The sequence below is a fragment of the Lycorma delicatula genome, chromosome 5, assembly GCF_047948215.1.
Source record: "Lycorma delicatula isolate Av1 chromosome 5, ASM4794821v1, whole genome shotgun sequence".
Classification (NCBI taxonomy): domain Eukaryota; kingdom Metazoa; phylum Arthropoda; class Insecta; order Hemiptera; family Fulgoridae; genus Lycorma; species Lycorma delicatula.
Window position 1 is genome coordinate 1,756,744 of NC_134459.1, and position 20,036 is coordinate 1,776,779.

General features: G+C 29.9%; 2 protein-coding genes across 5 annotated transcripts in view; one reads left to right on the plus strand and one right to left on the minus strand.

Annotated features, from left to right (window-relative positions):
• Nucleotides 1–4,617, minus strand: part of Cpsf100 (cleavage and polyadenylation specificity factor subunit 2) — a 65,416-nt gene extending 60,799 nt beyond the window's left edge. Inside the window, exons 1-2 of one of the 3 annotated variants that reach the window (XM_075365493.1) lie at nt 4,475–4,617; nt 3,185–3,335 (exon numbers count right to left, since the gene is read on the minus strand). In XM_075365493.1, coding sequence (XP_075221608.1) covers nt 3,185–3,333 — 149 coding nt within the window. In that variant the 5' untranslated portion in view covers nt 3,334–3,335; nt 4,475–4,617. Of the gene's footprint in view, nt 1–3,184; nt 3,336–4,004; nt 4,372–4,474 lie in introns of those variants that run through there. The other 2 variants (XM_075365491.1, XM_075365492.1) reach the window with 2 other exon arrangements.
• Nucleotides 4,618–8,233: 3,616 nt separating this feature from the next.
• Nucleotides 8,234–20,036, plus strand: part of LOC142324641 (protein sel-1 homolog 1-like) — an 83,579-nt gene continuing 71,776 nt past the window's right edge. For both annotated transcript variants that reach the window (XM_075365496.1, XM_075365497.1), the window contains exons 1-2: nt 8,234–8,389; nt 12,148–12,636. In XM_075365496.1, the coding sequence (XP_075221611.1) occupies nt 12,153–12,636 (484 nt within the window). In that variant the 5' untranslated portion in view covers nt 8,234–8,389; nt 12,148–12,152. The remainder of the gene's footprint in view (nt 8,390–12,147; nt 12,637–20,036) is intronic.

Here is a 20,036-nt window from a genome sequence, read left to right on the forward strand (position 1 = left end):
TCCATTTATGAAGCATTAAATTGTGAGTGCTCATTCTTTTATAAAACGTTTAAGTTTTCTAATCAACAATCAAATAGCGATTCACACAACATTTACAATAAAAACAAAGCATCTCAAAAATATAGTTTTATCAGGTGTAACATACTTCTCAGACAAATGATGGATTCTATACTTTATTACACCTAACTACAAGAACGTGAACCTGTCACAAAAATATGTCAAGAACTGTTATTTACAAGTTATATTTAAATACTGTTAAAAAGTTCCACAATTGATAAGTCAAGTCGATTAAAAAAGATTTACTCATATGCACTGATACAGAAGTGTACTAGTTAATCCTACAGGGAAATTCTGGCTGGTTTATAGTTTATTTAATGTTTTGGTTGGCCACTATTTCCACTTGCCCAAATTCTGGAAATGGGATGCATACCTGATGCCAAGAGAGGCAGGTCTGCTCAAGACTCGTCCTTTGGATAAGGTTAAATATTAACTTATTTAACCAAGGTGGGAATGATGAACTTTGAATATACCATTTAATTTGATACAAGCGAACCGGTATGAAAATTTTGCCATTTAAATTTTAGAGGAAAACTAAGTACAATAATTAAAATGTTACAGTAACAAACTGTACAGAATATTAGAAAATGTGAAAAATGTAGCTACATTAGTACTGATACTGGTTATCACAATGACCAGATGATGGCGACTGGATGCATCAATGGGCCAGTGAAACAAATTTCAATTTTAACTACCCTTTCACCTTCTTTTTCATCTTAAATCTGTTTGATGCACATTCAGAAGGGAGGGGTAATTCCCTATTCAGAAATACCACATTTATAAGGGTTTATGTTGACAGTGAAGACACTGTCAACCATTTATAAGAATAAATGGTGCAAAATAATTGTCTTTCCTTAATGTATTGTATATGGAAATTGCAGCTGTGTGCTGAGAGGAGCTTCTCTTTCTACCACTACACATAGAAAGTAACAATGTATAGTATTGTACAGCATTTAATGTGATATATTACAAATAAGCATAAATAATAGCATAAGCATCTTTTTCTGTTTAGCCTCCAGAACCACCATAAGCCAATACTTCAGAGGATGAATGATGATGATATGTATGAATGTAAATAAAGTGTAGTCTTGCACAGTCTCAGGTCGACCATTCCTGAGATGTGTGGTTAACTGAAACCCAACTGGCAAAAAACACTCGTATCCACGATCTAGATCCATAATCCAAATCCATATAAAAGTGCCTTTACTAGGATTTGAACCTTAGAACTCTCAAATTTGATAAGGTCTATAATCTACTTCCTAACCCCCATAGGGGAAGAAACCCTCCTCCACCCCTCCATTCTTAGCCCTTTTGGGCTTTACCGGAGATCATCTTCGAAACCTCAGCTTTTGACATATTCCAGTCTGCTCGGCCAGGATGCCACCAGTGTGAATGCCAAGAGTGACAATCCCGTCGGTGAATTACTATTTAATGAATACAAAACACAACTCACAGTCTTAATTAAGACTGAAAGGACTTAACTAAACAAAGGAACTGAACTACCTATTGTAGAAGGTAAAAGTGAGTTCAGGCACAACACCAAACATAAAAATATTACACGGAAAAATAACAACACAGTAACATTGAAACAAAACAATGAACAAAAACATAATTAATAAAACAAAATATCAACAAGAACAGAATACAAGAGAAATATCCAAGTAGGGCTCTAGATCCCATCAGCAATCCTTTCCTTTGCTAAGTACACTATAAAACTCTTCAATATTGCCCATTCGGCCTGGCTCCTCCAGTTTACATGGAGATCCAGCGCCGACCTGCTAAAATCAAGCCATGGATGGTTTCCATGTGCATTAACTTGTACTTCGAGCACTCGTAAAGAACATGGTAGGTGTCATCAAATTGTCAACACTGAGGACACATCCCAGAATCCACCAGGCCAAATTTCTGTAGTCTGTCCCTAAAAGCATCATGGCCAGAAAGAAATTGCATCACATATTTATCTGAGTGCACCCAAGAGGCGTCCCGTAAACCAACAACATTTGGAAAGATCATGCACACAACACCCACCCTCTGTCTCATCCCTTCTGGCCTGCCACAACACATTGTCATGTTGTTCAATTTCTTAAACTTTTTCTGAAGTCAACTCACCGGACTTCTTGGCAACATATCGCTGCTGCTTCTCAAACGCAATCAATTCTATCAGTTTTACCAAGACTGCCTTCCTGAAATAGTACGGTAACCACCCATTACGTTAACAATATTAGGCGTTGAGTCCTACATATGTTCCGATAACTTTTTAGCCTATATACCCAAACAGGCACCGCATATAGCATAATAGCCTTGCACATGCCTTTATACAGGATTATCGTGGTCTTAAAGTTAAGGCCCCAATCAAGATTGACCACACGTCAAATACCGAAGAAGGCATTGCAGGCCCTCTCTGTGACATATTGAAGGTGCTTCTTAAATTGCAGTTTCTCATCAAGAAACACTCTGAGGTACTTTTAAACCTGAAAATACTTTATATGCTGGCCTGCCATCAAAACATGGACTCACCGACTCACTGTCAAATAGCTTTTGAGGAGCATCATTGTGGTCTTTTTCAAGCTAAACATCATCTTGTGTTGATGACCCCCACAGCTCAAGCATCCTGCAAGCCCAAATGGCTTGGAGTTCAACCTCCCTCTGCGAGCTGTCAACCAGCAGGAGCCCATTGTCAGCACAAGCCATGATGCAACACCCGTTGGGAAACCTCAGCAGTAGGAGAGAATCAAACTCCACCACCCACAATAAAGGACCTAACACACTACCCTGGGGACATCCCTTAGACAGCGTCCTGCCAACCTCATGGCTGCCCTTGCAGAGCAGCACATCCTGATGATTAAATTAACTTTGCATAACCTGCAATTCACTTACAGTACATTCTCGTTTTTGGAGTTGGTAAGTAGCAGAAGGCCACCATAAATTATTAATAATCTACAAAAAAAATCTCAATAACATTAAATACTCTAATATTTTTGGTTTATAAGTGATAATTAACATCAATGTACAAAAAATAATTAAAGCCGTTTCCTAAAAAATATAAGAAATTTAATACTAATATCTTAATTAAATTATGAAAAAAATATGTGAATATATTAACATATCTTACTCTTAAAAAAAATACCTTTTCAATTCTTTCATAAATTCTTGATCAAAAGATTCATTCCATCCACAATCTAAAAGAAACCTAAATTCATCTACTTGTAAAATATAACAAGGGGGAGATTCATCCATTGCCCCTGACAATGTGTACACTTTAATAATTGATGTCATTTCTGGAACAAACAAAAAAAATTTCATACCATCAGTGTATTTACAATATCTTTATCAAAAGTTTGGGATGAGCTGGCATAAAAATCTTAAATCCATTTATACACACCTCCAAATTATGTCATCCATTTTATGTTCACAAAAAGAAACAAAGAAAAACAGCCATCGATAAAAAAAAAGCTGTTAATCACAAAATAAAAAAATGTAATTAAATAACATAAGAATATTAACAATTTTGAATAAGTATTTGTTATTTAATTAATAATTAATTGGGCTGTCATACCAAATTACAAGCATCTACTAGCAATACACACTGAATTCTTTTTTAAACGGATTAAAAAATGTATCTCTGTAAAAAGAGTAATCTGTAAAAGTGGTCTGTTACCAAAAATCAACCAATATTAGGATAACTCGTCAAATAAATTGTCCGAAACAAAAATATTTTACACACGCTACTCTATTTTTCACACAAAATAAAATAGATGAACACATCACATTACCAATCGGGTACTGTTATATGCTTGAAAATCGATAAATCTTATAACTAAAAATTAATATAAAAAAGTTATTGTACTAGACATTACTCTAAAACTTCTTAATAAATAAACAAAACCGATACTACTGACAAATAATTTAAATATTTGCTCGAATTTCTAACAAGAAAGAATTCATACCTTATTCAAAAACCAACGATGCATCAATCAAAATTAGTAAAATACTCTGAATTGGGTTAAGTATTTAATAAATAAATGATACAAGCAAAAATACTATAGTAATAGTCTATAAAGTTATAGTTGTAAAAAACAGCTTAACTTCAACGATGATTTTATACTTTAAATACACAGAGCTACAAACTATACAGAATAGAGATAGTAGTAAGGTAGTAAAGTAAGAAACTAACGTAATAGAATCAATTGTAATTATAACAGGCAATGAATTTAGATTAACTTTAAACCACCAGAATTTACTATCACACAAAATCCACTTTCTATTTACTGTGCCATAACCTACAACTTTAAACAGTCTTAACCACTGTTGCCAAAATCGTAAAAATTATTCCGGTTTAATTGTCAGCGCAGTTGCAGCTTCATTAATCTAATTAAAATTCGATTTTTGAGTAATATTTTTTTCTACCTTTACCAACCTCACAAAGCAGATACTTAATTTAAGTGCGAAATTTCTGGGCGTTTCGTTAAATGGTAAACTCTCGGACGGAAAATTTCGTCTTTGAAACGTCTTAATAAAATACTAAACTAAACTTCACCACCAAATATTATGTTCTCTTATATTACCAAATGAAATATCTTCTCTTGGGAGAGTCTCAAAGTGAGAACAAGCTTTCAAGCTATAAAAATGGAGTCACATTGTTTTTTGGGACCTATACGTATGAATCACATAGACCATTATGAAAAAAGTAAACTTTTTAATGTATACATGTGTATGTATTTATAATGTGCATTGATACACATTCTTGACGGTATAACAATATCCTTCTCTCATCATTACTGATTTACGAGAAAGTACGTTACATTTCTGTTGCCATTTTCAATAAAGTACTAACCCACCTAAAAGATCAATCTAAAAATTTATTTTTAAAATATTAAAATTTTTTTTACAGAAAAGATATTACTAATACTAATTAAACGAAAGAAAACCCCTCAATTTTCTGCATTTTTAATATGTTCATAGGTATGTGCTTGTATAATTTTCATTAATGATTTCTAAATTGTTCTTTAGTTTGTGGATATATTTATTTAGTATCTTCATATATTTACTTCAATATCATTTCATTCATTTATAATTTATTTTACTACTATGGTCTTAAACCACATTAATATTTTGCATTTTATAATTTTTAAGTATATATTTTCTGATAATGTTCTGATAAAGGTTTTATAACGATTTCCCTTGTTCCATCCAGACAAAAGCTGAATTAATTGTTTTTTTATCCATGGAGTAGCTTATCTAACTTAATGTAAACTGTACAGCATACCAACCAATGAAAATAATTTATTTAATTATTTTATGTTGAATGTATGCATGTACACGCGTTATTATTTCAAGAGCTACATATACACCTCCATGCAATATCCTAATTAATCTAGATATTTAACAAAAGTTTTAAACAATCATTAGATTTAATTAAAAATGTTTTTATTTTTTTTTATTTGTTATGTCCTTTATTCCACTTCTTCACATTATTTCTTTTAATCTCTTAAACCTCAACCTACCATTCTTCGTAATGGTAGTACATAGTTGTGACTGACCAGTCATCCAAACTTTAATTTGTGTTACACAGTGACAACAAAAACAAACAAAAGATTTTTGTAATGAAAAAACTGGTGGCCCATAACTATATATTAGTTTTTAAAATATCATTCCTGATTTCGTCTAAGGTTGAATGAAAATGTAATATCATGAAGACCTACTATTATTTGCTTTGTTCACTTATCTTCAAAGATTAATGATATCATATGAGAAGCAATAATTTATGCCAGAACAAGTAGGTTTTCCTCAAGTTGATTTCAAATAGAAAGTACTTTTACTGAATTTAGATCTAAGATATTTCAAATCCATTATTTTAGCAAGGTCTTTTTATGTCCTAATCCATGATATAAAATTGGATTTAAATTTCGTTTGTAGTAACTGTTTTTAGATTTAAAATTTAAAATGTTTGGTTATTAAAGACAAATATTGTGCAGGTAATCTTGAAAGGGTAAAACTGTAAACATGTGTAATGGCATTTCAGAAATCAGATGTTCAATATTTTTACTACATTCAAAACAAATATTTTTAGTTAATTAATGATAACTGATGTTTCTAGTTAATTTTTTTAGAATTTATAAGTATGGATCACATAAATCATGAAATAAAACTAAAATTTTTTAATGTATACATGTATTTGTATTTATAATTGTACATTGTTATTTATTTTTAAAATAATAATAATATCAATCTCTTTTCATTACTGACTTATAAGAAAGGACATTATATTTAAAAGCTTATTGCATAGAAGTCCTACAAAAATTATAACAGAGTAGTTACGCTACTCTGTAAGTAAGTAGTAGAGTTATGTACTCTGAGTAGTTGTGCTAAAGGTTAGCACATAAATACTTACATGTTTTACATTATTCTTATTTTTAAAAAAAAACTTTATGTAGGAATATCATTGTTTAATATGTTGTTAGATTTTAAAAAATATTAACAAGATAAGATAAGAATGCTAACTGTTTCAGTTTTTCTGTAAATCAATTTATGTATAAAAATGTTGAATGCTGATCTGGGGCTTAGTACTTTTTACAATAATTCATTAAGAATGAATCTTTAAATTAAAGAATAATTTAAAATTAAATAACTTGCTTTCAAAATAACAAAACTTCCAAAAGAGCATTTGGAGTTGATAACATTCTTCAATGGAGTTGCCAGCAGTCTTAGCAGTAACTCCACTACTGGAGTACTGCTGATCTACAAAATATTTCTGGAAGAAAGTTGATTGGTCCATTACTTTATTTGTTCATTGGTTCAATATTAAAATAGTCTTGGCATATCTCATCACACTGTTCAATGAAAGGATCAATCATTAAATTAAGAGTTCTACCCCTTAAAAAGATGTCAGGTAAGTTGGGTCCAGCAATCAAATTTTACAGCTAATAGGATAAAAAGATGCAACTACCATTATTTCAAACCACTTTTAATGTTTGCTAGTAGTTAAAATGAGTACACAAAAAAGCTGAGTTGTTTGGGATCCACCCTGTCCCTCTTCAAAAATAGTACTTCTAGTATTTCATATCAAAATATGCATTTTAGTCAAACCTCCAGAATGCAAACCAGGAAATTCAAGATTACCATTGTAAGAGTTTTCCATGTCAATCAGTAAATTATTATTGTTAAATCACACTCAATACATCTCCAGTAACAGTTTTTCATTACAAGTCAAAGGCTGCGCACTGGTACATAAAAATATTTTTTCTCCTTTCAACAGATATCACAAAAAAACCATTGCAGTAGGCACATTTTAACTATTTTATATAATTATTATTTATTATGAAAAAAATTAACTGACTTCAATGATCAAATTAGGTATTCTAATTTTACTTTTATTGCCTAAAAAAGATGCAGTTCAAATCTCATTTATGAGTTTATAGATGGTACAATTATTGAAGCATTATTGTACAAGGTCTGTTGTCGAACTCTAGAATAACTCGATCGTGAATACCAGTGTTCTTTGGCAGTTGGGTTTCAATTAATCACACATCTCAGGAATGGTCAACCTGAGACTGCACAAGACTATAGTTCATTTACATTCATACACATACATCATCCTTTGAAGTAATACCTTAGTATGGTTCCAGATGCTAAACAGAAAAAGAATAGTAGTTTGAAAGAACTGATAAGGAATAAATCATTAAGAATAAAAACGTTACTAGTTGAGAAAACTTGCATGAAAGAATAAAAAAAAAAACTCAATATATTATTAACAAAACCAGCTTAACAGATTTATCTTCTTTTTTTTCTAACGGTTTCTTAGCTCGTTAATTTTTCATTTGAGTAATACCTGCAAACAAAAACAAAATTTTCAAAGGCTGTGCAAAGAGATTGAAGATCACACACGAAAAAAATATTTAAAATTGAACGATGAAATAATTGAAGGTGGCTTACATAAAACAAATACGGGCTGATGGAAATAAAATTTAATTTCTCTGTAGTTCATTATTGTATTTAGGTTAGATTAGTTTATGTCAGTGGATATAGTGCCATTTAGTTTATATCATATATGTTAAGTTTACATAGGTTGATTACATACAATGGAATAGGACACAATTTATTTTGCTGACAATGGTTTTAACTTCTTATCCGAAAATTGTAAGGAAATAATTTAAAACAAAAATTAAACCGTTTAATTCTCGATTTTTCTTGGTTACAACCCGTTCACTCTAACGTGATCAGCTGTTTATTTTATCTGTGCGTGTGTTTGGTTTTGATAGGGCCAGCTTTCAGGGCATAGGAGTTAATGTGTGGTTGGCAAATTGTGTAAATGAGTTAACAGTGAATAATTTTAGTAAGTATCTATTCCGTTTTATTTATTTATTTTTTTAATATGTACGGCCCTGCTTGGTGTATTTATATTTTTCTGAAAATTTAATACGTAATTATTTGTAGCACATTTATTTTCGTGCGAAGTTATTCGTAAAATAAATTTTCAGTAAATTAAAAAAGCGTAATTATTAGGGTTTTTGCGTAATGAAATATTTTGTTTTTTATTTTATTTTTTATAATGATTTAATTTTACAATTAGTGGTGTTTACCAAGAAGTATTGTGAAAAAAAATTGTAAATTGTTAATATTGAGGTTAGTTTTTAATATTTAAATTGTGTAACCATTGTGAAAGTTCATATTTTAAGTCATTCTTATTTTAAATAATTTAAAACTAAGCAAGTCTTTCTTTTATGTCATATGACAGTAAATTTTTCCTAAGTTTAGGAAAGTAAAATGTTGTTTAAGATTAATATTAATGGTAACAGTTTTAGAACTTATATTTATGTTTTATTTAGTTTTTTTGTTATTACAGTGATCATTGTTATCCTTATAATGTGTAAAACCACTGGAAACTTAAAAGTCATTTTTTATAACCTAAATGTATTTTTTTTTGTATTGTTTGGTATCTCTGTTGAAACCACTCTCAAACATTTGCAACAGATATAATATATTTGTATTAACACAAGAGGTTCTTTAAGAGAGACCAGTTATTCATCCTCCTTTTATACCTATTCATGCTACATGAATAGATATTTGAGACTATGTTTTAGTTATGGCAGTGATAATTTTTCTCTCAAGTAGTTTCAAAAGTATTGCCTCCTACTAGGTTTTGTTTTTAAACATTTGTAACTAGGTAATAAAAAATTTTTACCTCTTGATATATTTTAGCTGTTTGAAAACCACCAAAAAAAGACTACAAGGAAAGAAAATGCATCTGGAATATATAGCCCTTTTGGATTGCACAATGTTCTTTCTTTTTTCTCGTTTAGCCTCTGGTAATTACTGTTAGATAATATTTCAGAGGATGAATGAGGATGATATGTATGAGTGTACGCCAAAAGGCAAACGCTCTTTTTTTACTTTTAACCACTGGGTTAGTTTAAGGTAGCAGTTGATGCATGCTACATGTGGAGCCCAGGATTTATCTTGGTCTCCCAAGGGACAGTGAAAATAATGTTCGTAAGCAGTTTTCAGCAGATTCCATACTGGTTTTTGTTGACTTTTCAAGGTTAATTGAAACACAAACAAACGTAACAAAAAGTATTTGGAGAATTTTTACAAGCCAGATTTTTATTCATTGTAAAATTCAAAATGTTTTAATGAAAGAAAGTAAATACTGAAATATTACAGAAATAGTTAGTTATAACAATAATTAACTTTTAATTTATAAATACTTAATTACTTAAAATACTTCATAAAATTGTTTTACTGCAGAATGCAATAAAACACAGCGTGAACACATACTCATACATACAACTTAACAAATCTTGATGTTTAATAAAATAATACTAAAATTTGTCTGTCATAAAAATTTTTCACCAAATTTATGGCATCAGTTATGAAACAATCTTTATATAATATGCACAATATTCTGCATTGAACAAACATTCAGCTTCAGTCAAAGATACAGTGAATATGTAAAAACCCTCCCTAAAAATGTGTATTAAACATTAGCTAACCACCTCATAGAAGGAAGTTATTAATCAATGGTATTAACAAAATCTTGTTATTTACCCATATAAGAAAAAGAAAAACATCTTAACATCAAAAATTTTGAATTGTATAAATGCACCATATATATTTTTAGTGCAGACATAACTCAGATTTAATTTATTTTTCAAAACACTATCTTAAACATATATTTTCCCAAGCATAAAAAAAATAAAAAATGCCAGCAAAACATTAATTAGCGGCATAATAAAAAACAGCACCAACCACAGAAAATGTACACAAAAGTGATTGAAAGTGTTATGATAGCTTAAGTTTAAAAAACATTTTATTAAAATTAATTAAGTTCAGTTCTTACTTCCCTGGCTACAGTGATATATGTTGCTACAGGTATAATGGGAAAGTATTTAGATCTGTCAAAAAAAAAAATTCAAAAAATTGATGTTTTTTAAGTTCTGTGACTTAAGGAGACATTTAAAAAAACATATTCCAATAATCCTAAGTCTAAAAAGCTTATTTTTGTCAGATGTTTTGGAACACCAGAACGAATGCAGTTAAGTATAAGACTAAATACAGTTAAGTATAATACCAAATACAGGGCAATATAGATACGTATGTTGCCTTGTATTTGGTCTTTTAACAATGTACCTCATTGACTAATGATATTCTTCAAACTTGGTACACAGGTTGTACCTTTGAGAGGAAAAAATTATTAAATTTTTGCAAAAATTTGACAAAGGAATGAGGGTGTTTTGACTGAAATGAAATTTCAAATGTTTACCAGGAACTTTGGCAAAAACGTTTTCTTGCAGTTGAGTTTCTTTTTTATCAAGATAACAAATTACCAAAGATTTTTATCTATATTTACCCCCTCCCAAAAAATGAGTATATTTTTTTCTTCTTTGAATATATCTGGCTTCAGAAAAGGAGTTAATGGGAGTTTTTTGCATTTATATTTTCTACATCAATAGGCCGCTGTAAAAACTGTTGCCCATCCCACTCCAATGGTCTGTGATAACAAAAAATACTTTTTTTTAATTAAAAACAATTTTTTATAGATTTATTTTAAATTTAAAACCATCTCACAAATTACTCCTTTCTAGAAAATTACAACTTTGTTCGTATAGAATCATCTTTGAAATTTTAAATTATTTTGTAAACTTCCTATTTTTAAATTTATTATCATTCCTTAGAGATTATTTTCTTAAAAAATAAATTTACCCAAATGCTTCTCCTTGAGTATGGCAGCCTCCGAAATGAAAAAAAAAATTGTTATTTTTCAAGAAGACTTTTTCAAGAATTTTCCAACCATTTCAATTTTCATTAGGTCCTCCAAATGTATAGAAATAACCAGTTTTTTATATTTATTTAACTATGTATTGTAAAATTAAAAATAAATATTTTTTCATAAAAATTTGTAAAAAATAATTCATAATTTTGGTTATTGTTTTTCAATAAAAAGTAATTATTTTATCATAAAGATACAATTATAGCTTAAAATTGAAATAAAAACTGAATTGCCTAATTTGACTGGCGTAACTGTGAAAGTTATGCAATTCATTGCCAGCTTTTTTCATTAGTAATTTTCTTTGCATACTGTCATCGAAAAAGTATTTCAATTTTCTTTTTTTCTTGTAGTGATTTGATTTGATTTTTTGTACTACCAGCAGTTTAGTTCTTCCTGTGTAGTTAAAATTTTTAAGTTTATTTTTGTTTAATTGGCCAATTTCAGTTAATTTATACTATTTTTTATGCTAAAAATTATTATTTTAATTCACGTTTATTTTTCCTAATGTAAAATTACATAAAATTTTATAATTTTAGCTTTTCTTTAGTGAACTTTGCTAAAATCAAGAGTTCTAAGGTTCAAATCCTAATAAAGACGTTACTTTTATATGTATTTGAATACTAGATCGTGGATACCGGTGTTCTGTGGTGATTGGGTTTCAATTAACCACACATCTCAGAAATGGTCGACCTTGAAACTGTACAAGACTACATTCATACATATCATGCTCTGAAATAATCCTGATGGTGGTTCCGGAGGCGAAACAGAAAAAAGAGTGAAATTTGCTATTTTCATTTTTTTAACATATTCTTTATCTATTGCAGGTACTATGCCCAAGCACACAGCTGAAATTTTAATTCTAGTTTACATATTACTTACTCTTGGAACACTAGCAGAAGAAAAGAGAAGGCATTTAGTAGAGGTAGAAACGGGAGAAGATACAGATGATGATGATGAGCAAGATAATAATAATAATAATAATAGGCAAACAGTTCTTGATGAAGATTTATTAACGATTATAAAATTAAAAGAAGATGATAAAAAGGATGATGTTAAAGTGACAGATGATGATGATGATGGTGGTGATAATAAAGATAGTGAACGTGTAAAAAAAGATAGTGATGGTAGTTTAGGTGATATTGAGATGTTAGCATTGTCTAGTGAAAGTTGGATGGCTAAACTGATTTCGCAAATACAGGATAATGATTTTGATAGTGATCCAACTGAGGCTTCAAAAGATGCTTCACCTTCTGAATTATGGTCTGAACCACAACCTGTGATACCTGAGGAACTTTCACCTGAAGAGAGAGAAGGTAGGTAGTTAGTTTATCTTATTAAGTACAATTATATTATAATTAATTATGTAGACTTAGTGGAATGATTAATGACTGTTTTCTTAATTGTTACGTTTTTATTTATTTCTCACCATTTTTATTTTTATCCTAGTTGAAATTTGTTCATAGACTTTTTTTTTTTTAGCTTCCCTCATTTTTTTGTGGCATATGTCACGTTCTCATTTCTCTTCACAGACATCATTCATTTCGTCTCTTATTAAATCATGTTTAACACTTTCCTTAGTGCCGCTCTCCTTTCTTTCTCACTGGTGTTTTTTCTGATCTTTTCTGCTACTATTTTTTTTAGTGGATTTTCAAAGACTTGGGAATTGTTGCTTCTCCTGGTCATGGTTTTATAAATACAGATTTTCTAGAAAGTTTAGGGACAGACCTAAAAAAACACAAACTTTAGAAAGAAAGTAGTTTTAATGATACAAAATGAGAACATTTTATAATCAATATCATACAGTAAATGGTTCTGTAGTTAATGGCATCTCCCTTAGTCTTATACCACTCCATCCTTTACAGCATGGAGTCTATAAGCTTTAGACACTCATCCTTGGTAATGTTCTGCCAAATTTGCGCCGACATAAAATTCAGTTTGACCTTAATCTTAGGCTTTTGTTTGGCTAGATATTGAACCATTATGTTCCATATATGATTGTTAGGGTTTAGGTCAGGACTCCTTGCTGGTTATCGTACAACTCAGCATCGCTTAGAAAACCAGACCTTGGTGTAATTAGATGTGTGACATAGGACGTTGCCTTGCAGGTAGATAAAATTTTCACCAAGCAATTATTTAACTGACAGTCATGACTTCCTCTATTGTTTTGCAGTATTTTACACTATTCATAGTCCCTTTAACAAAAGAAAACTCCCCTGGACCCTCAGTTATGATGAAACCCCACATCATCATGGCCTTGTGCCATCACCAGCCTGAACTGCCAGAGTGACACACGAAGGTAAAACATTTTCATTTTCAGTCTTTGTACTTCAGACCCTGATTCTATGTCTATGAAATAATTCAAATCGACTTTCATCTGAGAAGACGAAACGCTTACAAGCCTCCTTAAATGAGCCAAGTCAAGCCTCACACCAAATTTTGTGTTTCTTTTTAATCTGATCATTTATAAAGGGTTTGCAAAGTGCATAGAAAGAGTTCATATCTATTTCCTGAAGCCTTGAAGACTCAATCGATTCACAAATTTTGAGGTTTTTTCAACTTCCTTTGTAACGGACAATAAATCACTAAAATTTGTGTTTTAGTTTTTACGACTCAAAATTAAAAGCATTCGATTCTGACAAGGCTAGGTTTTGCATGATCTGCCACTTCGTGTAGCTTCAGTGACTGTGTCAGCTTCCTTAAAATGTTTTACTGTGTTCCCAATACATATTTTATACTCATTAAATTTACATGCTATTGAATGGTATGAGTTACCACACTTGTGCATACCAATAATTTGCCACTTGTTATCTTCAGACACAGAACATTGTATCAGTTCCGCAGAATTTACTATCATAAAAAAGAAAAAAAGTGTAACAAGGTTATAAGCAATAGTCTGGCACAATAATAATGTGATTAGAAAATCCGCGTGCAGCCAATCCTTCACAAACAAGACACAGAGAAAACGGCTATGCAGTCAGAACAGGTCTAACTGTTGCCAATAGAGAGTTATCGTGGAGTGAAAATGCCCAATTTTGCGACTAAATTTCCTGAAAAAAAATTTGTTTGAGAGGTGACCTAATGAGTAGGAATTTTTTGTTCCTAGATTGTATTATTATTTTATGATCGTTACACCATATCAAAGCTACATTAAAAATTTCATAGCTGTAGGATTAGCGGTATTCAAGAAAAAATTTTAGTCTGTAAAACAGGTTTTTTAGCCCTGTTTTAAAAAAAAAAACATTCTCTTTCCAAAAGTGTTAGACCTAGAGCAGTGAATATTTTACTGGAAAACTGTAATTAGATGTCTAATAACATCATGTAAAAATATTGACTTAAATGCAGATAGTTTAGGGACATAAGTGGATACGATGAAATGAAGGCTTGTCCCTAAACTTTTGTGCATAAGATTTTTTCATTTGCTCTACCAAACATAAATCTTAACCGATTTTGATGAAACTTGGTGGGGTGATGTTAAACCTATTGGGTTTAACCTTTTGTTTTTTAAGCGAATCGGTTCACAGGAACCAGAGTTAGAGCCAAAAAACCTTTTTTGGTTACATTTTTAGCTTTTTTTTGTTCTGCTAGGTGCAGTTTTTAACTGAGTTTGATGAAACCTGATTGGGTTGTAGATGTAGTAGAAATAGAACCCTATTAATTTTCAAGTGAATCTGTTTACAGTTACTGGAGTTAGAAGCAAAAAAATGGATTTTTTAAAAAACTTTTTCAAGGTTAACTAAAATCAGAAATTCATCCTTCTGATGCATTTAATGTGATATGAGTTTTTTGTTGTTAGACAGTGTTTTACAGCTTCAAAACTCTCTTCTCTCTTTTCCGAGATTTCTTTTATTCTTGATTAATACCTGATTTTGTAAGTCCAGAATTTCTGTTCCTGCTTTTTAAAGTCTTTCTTAACTTTATTACAGTGTGCATTTAGTTTTTCTTTCTAGAGTTTTCAGGAGAATTTTCTTTGAAATTCTAATATCGTTTATTCTTTAAGTATGAATCATGAAAGCCAATTTCTTCACATGCATTATTTCTTTAAATTTCTGGTACAACATTTTGTAGGGGCAGAATTTATATAACATTAAGCATCGTATCAGCCTTTATAAGACCAAATATTTTCCTAAAAAAAATTGTTTTTCTTTTGTTTTTTTTTTAAAGACCTGTGCTTATTATTATGTTAAAATTTCTGCAGCATACTTGCTTTTGGATGAATCACTTGTTCAAATAAATGCCTTAATTTTAGATTTATAAAGATAGGATTTTGTTATATATGTTTTGTATTTGATGATAGGCCAATTCCATTATGTTTGCCTCATTTCTTAGGGCTATTTGTTTATTTTGGTGATTCCATTACAGAAGCTATTGAGTATTTCTGAGGTATTTAAAATGAACTGTTTTACTTTTTCTATTTTCCATACCAGGTTTTTAAAAAAGTTGAGTATTCTTGTTTATCATAATATTCAATAAATATTTGTAGACTTGGCTCTCTCAAGTGTATTATAACAATATTATAAAAAAACAATTTTTTTTTGTTTTCTTACTTAGTTTCTTAGCTTTATATGACTAAACTGCCGTGATATTATTATTGTATACTTGTAGTTCTTTCTTATTTGCATTAAAATCTCCTTTTTCAATATATTTTAGTTTATAATACTTATCTGCTACATAACAGTTGCATTTTTTATTTTTTTATTATGTTTAGCTTCCTTATTCTGCTAATGAGTTGAGGCAAGTGTATATAGCACAATTGTTATTTTACACTACCTCTTTTACTCTGTTGTGACACACACACGCGCAAATGAGATACAGTTTTTTTTTTCTTTTGCTACATAACTTAATTCTGAATATGTTATTAAAACAAAAGAAGCATGTACTTTCTAAAATGAAATATGTATCATTTAACTTGTTTTAAATAGGTTTATATACAATTACAGATTTTTCTAACGAGTAACATTTCATATTTAAAGACTATAAAAATGATAAAATTTTTATATAAAATGATTTTCTTTGCTATTTTGTTTATTTCTGGTATTACTGCAGCATAAATTTAATTATGAATCGTGAAAGCTTGAAAACAGAATAATTTTTTTCAAGTATTTGAATTTTTTTGTTTATAGTTTTTGCCTTATTTGCATCTATCTGTTTCCACATTAACTAAACCTGGATATCTTATTACATCGTGTATTGATCTAGTTCATCTTTTTACAAAGATGAACACAAATTTCACAAATCTCTCTTTGCTATTCATCTTAAGATCTCTTCACTCTGATTTTTAATTAATTTATTTGAATCATTATTGGCTAAAGATGGACTCCATTAATGTGAAAGTGCTATGAAATTGTAAGATGAGTAATTGTTTAGATTTCAGGGTTCTACAAATAAATCTATTCAATTTTGAATTTTTTTGCTTTCTATTGAACATTGTCTAGTCTTGCAAATCCTTCAGTGGACATGTTCAACTGCATACTTTCAAGTTCAATTATTGTCCAGTGGCTTGCTTAGTTCCGGTTCACAAATTGTTTGAGATAATCCCTAAGCAAACCGTAGAACTAAATTACATCAATAAAACGTGTTTTAAATTATTTTTTGAGAACATTCCAGTGTTTATTCAAACACGTTTAATGTGTGGATATGGATGTATTTTTTTATGATTCTGTTTATTTATTTGAGGTAGAACTTAATATTAGAAGTTAATTCTTAGAAATAAATTTTTAATTTTAGTTTATTGTAATTGTTCATTATCTTTTCTGTCTTGTTTTGCTGAAAATGTTTGTACAAACTCCTAATATTTCTAATAAAAATTATATGAAGAATTAATTATGAAGTTTATATTTAACAATAACAGTTAGTTTTTTAATTGTTATTCAGTTGTACTTAAGTTTCATTAACTTAAAAAATATATATTTCCTATGTTATGTTTACTGTGGATCACACAATGTGAGTGTCTCCTAATGGGGATATTGTTTTTCTTTTTTTATGTATTGTTTTATGTAATATTATATCTGCTGTATAAGTTAAATAAATTGTGTTATTCTATTCAGTTAAATATTTTATTAAAGCCTTTTTTCATCTTATATTTAAAGATATTGATTCTCTCTGTTTATAATTATTACTTTGTATTAAATGTAGCCTTAGAAAGGTATGGCTGTGAATTAATAATGTTGTAGTCTACTTAGTCTTGAAGTTATTATAGGCTGCATAATTTAAGAATTACAAGAAGTTCTATTACATACATTTTATAGTGTTGTAAAATATCACATATAAAATTGTTTTAGCGTACTATTTTTGACATTTATTAATGTGTAAAATGATGGTTTTGAAAGTTTAGGTTATTATTAAATTGTTAGGCAATTAATTTAATTTATTTTTTCACTATTTTAGACATTTTTTTGTTTTCCATGATGTAAATTAACATTAAAATGTACATATTCAGATTGAATGGTAGGATGATAATTCTATCTTTGTTGTTTACTGGAAAGGCTTTTTTTTATAATGTTTTTTTTGCAGGAATGATAAAATAGAACTGTTCCTTATTATATCTCATCAGTATGTGCTTACCAACTAAAATGATATTGCTCTAACATTGTTGAGAAATTATAATTAATTTCTGAGAACCAGCCTTTTTTTAATTTTAAACAGCATTGGCTGTTTTGGTTATTTAATAAATGACAACCACATATGGTGAAATTGCACACAGCAATGCCTAACACTTTGGTAGTTTATGAGAACCAGTCTAATAAGCACGGTTTAGACACTGATATGGTTTAGTCCTTCAGTTTTCAAGATGCTATATGGCAGTTGTTGAATGTAAGGTTGTAAGAAATGAATTTACAGTCTTAACAAGGATTCAATTGTTTGTTAATTTGTTAAAGTTTTATACATATTTTTCATTGTGTATGATTTACAATTTTACAGTTTCCTTCCTCTTCTTGATTTCAGTATGTATATATTTTTAATTAGTATTTTAACTGGATAATAGATAGAAAAAAGTACTTTCTGCTTAGATCGTTGGCAAGGGATTGTTATTTTAATCAGCTCCCTGTTATTGTGAGGTATAGATATATCTATTAAAAATAAAAAATAAAATAAATAAAAATTTAAAAATAAATTGTTTCATTTATAGACTAACTATCTGCATTTAAAGAAGATTGAATTATTTATTTTTCTTATTCTTCACTAGATCTTTGTTTATAAGAACATTTTATGAAGTTTTCAGTTCTCTCGTACTTTTTTTTCTTAAACAGATTACAAATGTTGTAGCTTTCCGTTCCCACCTTTTCATCATTTTTAGTGGAAGGCTATTTCCATTTGATTTTTAAATCCATATAAGTACTTTTAATTCTTTTCTTTAAACAACTCAAGTTACTTTAATTCTAAATTGGACAAGCAAGTTACTTTATAAACTTGCTTGTTCAGTGGGTCTAGTTGAGTAGTTTATAGTTAGTTTAGGATCATCCACATTCCGTACAATTTTGAGGTTGGTCTTTGTTTTGTACTAGTTTTAAGTGATAGAGGAAAAACAAGTTTTGTTATAGCATGCATTTATTAAGCTGGTCATTAAAATATTGTTTATAATAAATGTGCTGTCTCTATTTGGTAAAAGTGTCATAATCTAATTAAGTGCTCATCCTATCTACAGGATGGAGAGGACTGAGTTTTCCACTAAGTGGGTTGTTTCATACTGCAATTCCTCTGTGGATAGATTGTCCCTTCTCAATACTTATCCCCTTACTTTATTTTATTTCTTCTTCTGAATTGTGGATTTTTGAATATAAAATGGAGTTCCATCTTATATTCACACACTAGGTCCATTCTAGTTTGTTGGGATCTGTAGAGCCGGTGCATCTTTCTTGGTGTGATCTGATGGGGTAGGACTGCCTATGGACTGATCCAGGGATTCTGTTTTCTGTCTCACGGCTGTACAATATGCCTAATTATTGAAGTGCTTATCAATTAGAGCTAGGTCTTCTCTCATCTACTTTAAACAAATGGATACTTTATATCTTTGGTGACTTGTGTGTAATTTTACATTTTCGTAAGAGGTGAAAATCAAAAGGTGTTGACTTCTGTTAAAACTAGTACTTATCAAAAATCAGCTGACTACTCTTGCCTTATAGCTAATATTGGTACTCTGTACAGCAGGTGATCTGATAGAAGTGGGGTCAATCGGATTTACATGATTTGCGCCCCTGGGCCCAGGCAAAATTTCTGCCCCTACGTCCCCTCACCAATCCTGTCCCACCTCCTCGGCTGTCTTCCTCCTGGATCCGATTTTTAACCAACACTATTCCAACTATCCTACTAAATCACTTTCATAAATCATATTAGTTTGTAATCATTTTCCTATAAAATTTTAAAACAACAGACAAGTTATACACTGATATATCCTACTATATACTTGTACTTATTGTGTTAACCTTTTATATTATAATTACAAAGGTGAAAAATCACAAAATATGGTGTAAAAAGTATTAACAGATAAGAGCAATTTTCATGTTCAATATAGAGGTTATATTACCTAAAAAGCTAACTTATTTATACAAAATTTTTAAAACAAGTGATACTGTAATACATCAAAACTTCATACATCTTGTTTTGATATGAGCAGAATCATTAATAACATCACGAAAATCAAGTTTTGCATCAGGTCTTTTTCAATTGCTAAACCAGCCAAGTGAACCAATCTCTTTTGAGAAATAGTAGATCTCAA